Below are 8,869 nucleotides of genomic sequence, written 5' to 3' on the forward strand. Positions count from 1 at the left end.
AAGGAAGTTCTATATATTCGAACTAGAGAGAAGCTCTAAAATTGAAATCGGAAAGGAACCCCTTGTCCGTCCAGGTACTCACCCCGCCGGAACTCGCAATCAAACATAGGGTTGGCAAACTAGGAAGGCACAGAAAAGAAGGCAGTTGCAAAGGTGAGCAAGGTATTTTTGAATTTCCTCAAATTGATTCATCAATGAAGTAGTTGAATTGAAGTAAATGTGCCTACGAAAGAAGAGTTTTCGATATGGATATGCGAACAGGAGGAAAACAAGCATATATTATTATTGCATTGGCAATGAACACCGTCAAACAAAGATAGCTGTTGAGGAGGAAGACCTGGATAGGGAGCCAGTTACAAATAAACCTGGGACTAGGAAACCCCGAACTACGAATGGAAACACTTTTTCAAGCAGGGGTAAACGGGTCTGGTTAGGAAGCCGGAGATGGAAGAGAGGGTGTCGTGTCGGATCTTCAATCGGGGCAAACAACGGATGCTCGGGATAAAGCTGGACTTCGATTGGTTTTTGATGGATATGAGCTTTCCCTGAATAAGGATCAAAATATGCTTCCTAAACCAGCATGCGCAATGGTGGGCCGAGTACATAGCATAGCGTATATCAAGTATCCAACGCCTTTCGAATAAGGAATGGAAGCCGACTTAATAAAACTACATCTTGCTGATGTAGGTGTAGACAGGTATTCTAAAAGGAGTGACAATATTGGGTGTAAGGATTCTTCTATGCAAACATTGACCACTCGTATGGTAGCCTCACAACCATCTACAAGGGAGACTTCCACCTCAACCTGAAGTTCACCCACGTGGAGCCTTTACTAGTCGGAGTGGTAAGACTACAACCGATCCTCTTCCCCAATGCCAGCGTTGTATGTACCACCTGCCTTCTACCCTAGCCGGCCCAATACCTTCTCCGCAGGGACCTCAACAGTCCACTACTTCTGCTGCACAACCTAGTTCTTCTACACCAGCAGCTATTGCTCCTAATGATCCATCATCAATCTGCTTCACCTGTCAACCCGAAGCTGCCATTCCAGAACGGTTTGTGAAGTCAACTGAAGACAAGCAGATTGCAAAGTTTCTGGATATGATGACAGATATGCAGATTACCACCCCCATCCTTGATGGTGTCTTACAGGTGCCGATGTATACACAGTTCTTTAAGGACCAGCTCGCAAAGAAGCGAAACATTAACGAGCCAGAACTGGTTACTCTTACTAAAGAATGTAGTGCACTCGTTCAAATAAGCTACCTCTCAACTTAGATGAGCCTGCCAGTTTCAGTATTCCATGCTTGATAGGAAGTCAAACTTTCCATGCTTTATGTGGTCTTGGGTCTACTGTGATTCCCTTCACTGTCTACGAGCCACTACCATTGGGTGATGTACGGCCGACTAGCATCACTCTCCACCTTGCTGATCAGGATCCGGCAGACATTTTGGGTGATATCCCTGCGATAGTTGGTAACTTCACATTTCCAGTTGATTTTGTTGTCTTGGAGATGTAGGATAAGAGCTTTCCTATTTTTTTGGGGAGACCTTTTCTAGCTACTGTAGGGGCTGTCATCGATGTGAAAGATGCTAAGCTCACGCTTCAATTTGGTGAGGAGAAAGTCTCATTTGACATTAGGTATATCTTCCAAATCACCTTCCTCACTGTCCAGACCATAGTAAGCAATATGAAACGAGTCACTTAAGCCCTAGTAAAAGGCTACTCTTTGAATCCCCTCTTTAAGGCATATAAAATTAGTACTCTTCCTGAGCTAGCTTAAGCATATCTCGAGCGAGTGAGTTTCCCTCCATCAAGTTCTAAGCGATCAAATAAGGTCCTTGCTCTCGAGCCAATGCCAATACCAATAGAGAGGGTCTAAACGAAGGATTCAAAGGAGGTTACCGGTTAAGGGCAAATGCAATCTCTGAGCCAGTTGGAGAAAAAAGGTAATCAAAGAAAGTTTCAGTTGGACTTTCCCTGCCAACCCTACCCAAATTTCATACCCTGCGGTTTTCGTTCCTCTATTGATATTTCGTTCCTCGAATCGAGACTTTCTTTGTCGAGGATCTCTGGTTTAGGGTACTCCATCGAGTTTTAGTTTCTTCTTATAATGGTTGTGTCCGTCTAAGGTGGCTATTTGAGCGATTTAAGTATCGCGGTTGTCTTGAGCTCTGGATTGATGGACGGAAACCCGGGGCTGGGTTTGATTTCAACTCAGCGATAGCCGGGTCTATAGTAAGAGCCGCTTTGTGAACAACATCGGATGACATAGCCAGGGTAGCCGCAATAGAGCAATTATGCCTTAAGCCCAAAACTCTTCCTTCTAGGGATCAGATCAACCTAAAGCACCATCAGTTGTGGATTCATCCACAAAGTCTTTCTACTTAGCTCGTCAAGCGAAGTAGCTATCAACGGCTTTAGCATGACAACTAGAACATCAAGCCATGGTAAACTGCCAAAGCTTCTGCTGTAGTGTAGCACCAGGGTTCAGCCTTCTCCTTGCCGAGTTGCATCGCCCGCATCGTGTTCAATTGGAAAGTCTGGCAAAGGCACTTCCAACTCCTGGTTTAGGGTCCGAGGTTACCAAACAAAGATGAATCCTGCGCAATCAGAGATTAAGCCATAAGATCCCACCCAGAAACTGGAAGAGTCGGGGGCACCTACCGAAGGAGTCTTCCCTCCATCGATTCAATGACAAAATAGCTCTATTGAGAGGGCCTTTGACAACCCTCTTGAATGTGGCTCGCTCCTAGTTTTTCTTCCCCGCCCGTTCTATCTAGGCTGGTGGTTATACCAGATTTCATGTCTGATCGAACTTGAAACTAGCCCATTGAGCTTCTTGGATTCCAACCAGAAAGAAGGATCGCACACAAAAATAGAGTTGGAATGAAAGATGGGGTAAAGATGAACTTTATTCTCCTAGCTGCTCTCCATCCAGCAAGTTACTCTCTTTCAAAAGATGACAACTCAAGATTACCAATCAAAACCAACGCTTTTTCTTCTCCTATGGCTTGATCATTACATCTTTCACTAGTTGTTGGATGTGAGTGATGAGATCGATCCATGGAATTTTTACCTCACTCAGATACTTTGGAAGATGAAGAAATTCTCTTGAATTTACTTATGGACTGGCTCTACATGTGGTCAGATGGGTTCCCCTCTTCAGTCATTTGGTACCTCTCCAATGCTTCCTCCTATTCCTATTGATCAGATCAAAGCCAAACCTATCTAGTCTTGCACGTTGTCACCCACCGCTCTTGCCAAAAACAAAGAAATTCTATCTTGGGAACTAAAAAAGAATCGAAATGGGAAGTATTTATTTCTTGATTCTCCGGCTAGCATCCTTACTTCCTTCTTCAATGGAAATTCTATGTTTTGGCTCGGTATAAACCAAAAAATGAGAAATTCTCTTATTTGTAGAAAAGTCTTCTTTTGGTTAAATCTGGAGAACCGAGTCGAAACTCTGATTCATGTTTGTGGATTTTAATAGCTCTCCTATCTACCCGGAAATGATCTTCTACCTTTACTGTCTGTGTTCTTTACATATCTTTTGATAGTTTTTCAAATCATTGTGTCGTTACAAATTCAGTGGTTGCACCCTTGTGAGCAAGTTGTTGCCGGATTGGATAGGAGAAGTGAAACAAAGCTACGAAGGATAAACATTAGCTGAAGAAGTTAAGAAGAGCATTAGTGAAGCGAGAGGAGGACAAGATGGTTGGGAAGAGGAGGAAGGGGTATTAAGGAAAAAAGGGAGGCTTTATGTGGGGACCGCTGGAAATGCAAGAGCCAGGATAGCGCAAGAACTGCATGGGACAGCTACCGGATGCCATTCAGGTATACTAGCTTCCTATAAGAGAACTAATAGGAACTTTGTCTGGCCAGGAATGGATGCCTCTCTTGAGGATAGACTGTGACGTTAAAGCAACAACATCAACTCGCAATGGCCCTCGTGCCATGAGACATGGATTTTAGTCGACGTAGATTGGATCGAAAGATCGCACTTCCGCTCTTCTCCTATCAGACTAGTCACTTCCCACTCTCCTCAAGTGAACATTTTAGCCACTATCCTCCCATATACTCTGCTTTTTCATTGCTTATGAACTGGAACTTGTTGGTGCATGGATTTCACGTTTCAGCAGCACTTTGGTTTGTGCATGGTTGTGAAAAGAAGGCTTTCTATACACTTATATGAACTTCATTGGCGAAAGAAAGAGAAGCTTGCCTTGATAAAGCACAGCCTTTCGCACTCCAATAGGCATATATTGTTACAAGGTTATGCCCAAAGGTCTCAAAAACGCCGGTGCTACATATCAACGCGCCATGACTAAGATCTTCGATGAGATAATACATAAGATTGTCGAGTGGGAGTTCGGATTAACTACCAGGCAACGAGAGGAGGATGATAGGCGCTCCCACCCCCACCCCGGCGATCGCCACCACCTCCGGTGATCTCCTCCCCTAGCCACCAAATTCCATTTCCTCTCCAATAGATCTCTCCGGCGCACTGAGATCTACGTCCTAATACCCATCTCTATGGGTTCTGCTGATGGATCCACCCTTGGCTTGGACTTCTCCAAGGGTCTGGTTTTTGCGGAAAAGGTTTTTCAATCTACGGGTTTTCCGGTGCACCCCATGGATGACACGGGCTTCTTCACCATGGTAATTTCTTTTGGCCGGCATGATTTTCGTTTGACTGAGGATTCGGTGGCAGCGGCACTTGAGGCGGCCATCGGAGGTTCTGCTATTGAGTTCATGGTTTTTATGATCACGGATAGGGTTTTTGGTTTTCAAGTTTCTTGCAAGGCTGTGGCTTTGATCATTCTCAAGCTCCGTTCTTTCTCTTGTGATCATTTTAAATGTTTCTTTCATCTTTGGGGTAATGGTGGCCCAAATTGGGGCCGTGAGTTCAAGCTTTGGAAATTGGAATGTGATGCCGAGTGGATCATTGTTAGTCCTTCCAAACGTCGAGCTACCCTTGGCATGTTGGCTATGCACACCAAGCCCCGTAAATCTTCGATAAGATCATCGCATGCCCCTGCCAAGAAGCTTTCATTTTCAAAGTTCCAGAATTATCCTGCTTGTCGTGGTTATCGTTATCCGGCCACGCAAAATTGCATTCAAACTGTTGAGGATGCGGGGTACACGCTTCCTGCGCATGAACGGGTGGTCATCCACCCTTCGCCGCCGGCTGAACTCCGGTGGACGTCGGCTACTCCCTCCATTTCTTTTGGAACGGTTAGGGATCTTCAACCAGCTGCGAATGGGTCGCCGTCTATCTCGGGCGGAAATTTTGGTCTCCGAATGTGGACGTGCCATCCCATGTTGGGCCGTCATCTCCACGTTCCACGGTCCAGGTGGAGCCGGTGTTATCCTTTGGGCCTTCCATTCCATCCTCTCAGCAAGCAGACGAAGATTTTGACAAATTGGTAGCGGGCATGGTGGACGAAATTTTAACGTGTCAGATTTGCTTGTCTAAGGGTCATTTTGCTGCGGCGTGCACGTCTAAACTACGTTGTACCTCTTGTCTGCGGGTGGGGCCTGGTAAAAAGGATTGCAACAAGTTTGCCTGGATTTTGGGTCTGGTTTGGAAACCAAAACCCGGTAACGTTGCAACTTCCGAGGATCGCTCAGCTCCCACCGAGAATATCTCTCTGACACAGCTTTTACCAAACTTGGACTCCTCTTGCACTTTCGCATTTACTGCTTCGCCCTGTTCCATCAGTCCTGGTCCCAAAACGCCTTCGACCGCGCCGCCTGAGACCCCTCCTCCGCCGGAGTTCTTGCCGTCTGCTTCCAGCCCGGGTTGTACCCCTCCGATGGCCAACTTCCCTCTCGACCCCTTGTTGTATGTGCCGGCTGGCCATCACATTGTGGATGGCGGTGATGCTCGTTTGCCTCGGACCTATGTGACGCCACATACCCCACTTGTGCGCCGCCATGAGGAATTCATGCTAGCTGAGGTAATGCCCATCCTCCCTCCCGATCAGATTGGTGCTGCTAGAGAGGAAGTGGTCCAGTGGTTGCAAGCTCATGGGGTGTTGGTGAGGTCTGCTCAGCCTTGGATTAGATCGGTGGGTCTTTTTGAGCTTCGGGATGCTGCAGTCAGGTTTTCTCTTCTTCAGATACCGCCCCAACCTCTTGGCAACGATCGTTTTGTGCGTTTTATGAAACACGATGAGGGTGAATCTTTTAGAGGTGCTCAGGGTTTCCGTCAGGGACTGCTCATGTTCTTGGGGATTCCACTCGATCTTCGCAATGAGGATAGTATTCGGGCAGCGGTCAACACATTTGGGAAGTTTCATCATTGGATTAGTGAGGATCCATACCTTGTGCGCACTTTGGTCTTTGCATCTTTTCCAGAAGATATTTTAGTGCCAAGAGATGTGGTGTTCATGGATTATGCTGCCTGGGGTGGTGCCAGGGTGTCTTGGACGGTGCCTCTGTATATCCTTGGGGCCAATTTTGCTGAACAGATGCCCCAAGATGAAGACTGGATGCCCATCAATGGCAATCCTCATCCCATGCCTGGTGTACCCTTCCCGGAGATGCCACCTTTTATTCTGCCTCCATTCCCGGCTCTGGGGTGGAACGATGTGCCGCCACCTCCGCCTGAACCTGCACATAATGAGGTGCATGACGACAATTGGGGCAACTGGGAGGAACCTGCTGCGGAGCCTGCTGTGGAGGATCAAGAATCTATGGTGTTGAATGCCTCGGCTCAACCTAGTTCGGCTCACCAAAGTTCTGAAGCTCAACCTCAGGTGCCCCCTGCTCCTATCATTCTCATTGATGGGGCTCCACCTGACAACCTGAATGATCTGATGGAGATGGCACCGGACCTGGAGGATGCTAGTAATTGGGCAATTGTGGTCTATCAACCTCCTCCTTTTGATGTCCAGACTTTGGATCAGCCTGTGGTTAAGATCCCCTTTGGTCCCCCTCTGCCCCCTGAAATGATTTGGAGGCACTCGTTTGAAAACCTGCTGAATGCTCCAATGGTGTTTGAGGTGCCAAAACCTCTGCTGCCTAAAGCCCTGTCGCCTGTCATTTTGACCAAGAGAAACTGGGACTTTGCTTTCCAGCAGGATGATCTTCCTTTGCTGACATGGAAGGAGCCGGTACCTGCCCGACCTGTGGCTAGAGCATTATTTGTGGATGAAGCTGACAGGGTTGTGCCTGTTGTCCCTTCTCCTCCTGCGCGTGCACCTACGAGGAGGCCACACAAAACTCTGGCGCCAACGCCTCTTGTTGAAACATCTGTTCGAAGGTGTACCAGAAGTTCGGCTCAGCGGGATGGGTTTAAGCCCACTTTCCATGAGCTGGTTCTGCAGCCCAAGAAGAAGAAGCCCAAGGCCAAGCCCCTTTCTGCAGAGATGTCTGAAGACCCTACATTTGGAGATGTTCCTCCACCTACTCCCATCAGTCATCTGCAAGCTATTGGCAAGGAGCTGGAGATTGATGCAACTCTTCTCACGGAGGATGCACTTATGGTGGACCCTGCTGCTACTGCAAATCAAGCCTCCAATGAATAGTGTGCTCCTCTTCTGCTGGGTTTGGCAAGCCCATAAATCTGCTTTATGCGTGTGGTTTTCATTTTCTGATCCTGGGATATGTAATAATGTTGGTTCGGAACTATTATGTGCTTTTGGGCATCTGACACTGTGTGTCATGTGCATGGGAGACTTGATTTTGTTATTCCTTTATGAATAATCTCTGTAGAAACTGGAATGTCCTGTGCTGGAATGTCAGGGGTTTAAATTCTGAGGCTAGGCAAAGAGCTGTTAGACAAAAGATTGACGAAAGTCACTGTGCTATTGCTTGTCTGCAAGAAACTAAATGTGCTTCATTCGATTCCCGAATTATTAAAAGCTTTTGCCACAAGAGATTTGACAGCTTTGCTTTCTCTCCTTCCTTGGGGGCCTCTAGTGGAATTCTACTTGTTTGGAAGTCGTCTATATTTGGTGGGACTTTATTGCAAGTCCAACAATTTGCAGTGGTGATCGAGTTTGTTTCTAGGCACAACAATGAGCGGTGGACTCTTGTGGTGGTTTATGGACCTTGTCAGGGGGAAGCTAGGGAAAATTTTGTAACCTGGTTGTATCACCTGAACATTCCTGTGGATGAGAATTGGCTGTTACTGGGGGATTTTAATTTCTTACGTTCTATGGATAACAGGAATCTACCTGGTGGTGATTTGAATGACATGTTCATCTTTAATGAGATTATTGGACACCTCGGCCTTTTGGAATTGCCCATCAAAGGCAGGTCCTACACTTGGTCCAATACGCAGGATGGTCCACTCCTTGAGCAGCTTGACTGGTTCTTCACTTCTGTTGATTGGATCTCTGATTATCCCATGACTAAGGTGCTACCTCTTGCCAGAACTTCTTCTGACCATGTGCCTTGTATGGTTACAATCAAAACTTCTATTCCCAAGTCTAATATCTTTAGGTTTGAGAATTATTGGTTGGAGTTGGAGGGTTTTATGGACTGTGTTGATTCCTCATGGCAGAAACAATCCAGAAAGGGCCATATTACTGCCAGGATAGCTGACAAATTTAAGTCCTTGAGAATGTGTCTAAAAAGATGGCAGAAGAACATTTCTAAACTGAAAACTCTAATTTGTAAATGCAGTAGTGTTATCCTGCTCTTGGATGAGCTTGAGGAATATAGAACACTCTACAGACATGAATCAAATTTCAGGATTGTGGTTAAATCCCATGTTGAGAAATTGCTCCACCTTCAATGTCTCTATTGGAGGAAAAGATGTACTATCAGATACATAAAAGTGGGTGGTGAGAACACCAAGTTCTTTCATGCTATGGCCACGGAGAGATATGGAAGAAATTCTATTGCTAGCTTAAA

At 46.3% G+C, this 8,869-nt stretch overlaps 1 protein-coding gene across 1 annotated transcript; it reads left to right on the plus strand.

Annotated features, from left to right (window-relative positions):
* The first annotated feature begins 4,532 nt into the window (after positions 1–4,532).
* LOC141027125 (uncharacterized) lies at positions 4,533–5,762 on the plus strand. Its single transcript, XM_073504091.1, has 2 exons — positions 4,533–5,239; positions 5,727–5,762. The coding sequence occupies exons 1-2, from the start codon at positions 4,538–4,540 to the stop codon at positions 5,760–5,762; spliced, it is 738 nt and encodes a 245-aa protein (XP_073360192.1). The 5' UTR covers positions 4,533–4,537.
* The last annotated feature ends 3,107 nt before the right edge of the window (positions 5,763–8,869 follow it).

Source organism: Aegilops tauschii, chromosome 7 (assembly GCF_002575655.3).
Source record: "Aegilops tauschii subsp. strangulata cultivar AL8/78 chromosome 7, Aet v6.0, whole genome shotgun sequence".
In the NCBI taxonomy this organism is placed as follows: domain Eukaryota; kingdom Viridiplantae; phylum Streptophyta; class Magnoliopsida; order Poales; family Poaceae; genus Aegilops; species Aegilops tauschii.

Coding starts and splice junctions, on each gene's coding strand:
- LOC141027125 (XM_073504091.1), top strand. CDS start 4,538: ATGGGTTCTGCTGATGGATCCACCCTTGGCTTGGACTTCTCCAAGGGT. Junction 5,240..5,726: donor CCTCCATTTCTTTTGGAACG/GTTAGGGATCTT, acceptor CTGTTCCATCAG/TCCTGGTCCCAAAACGCCTT.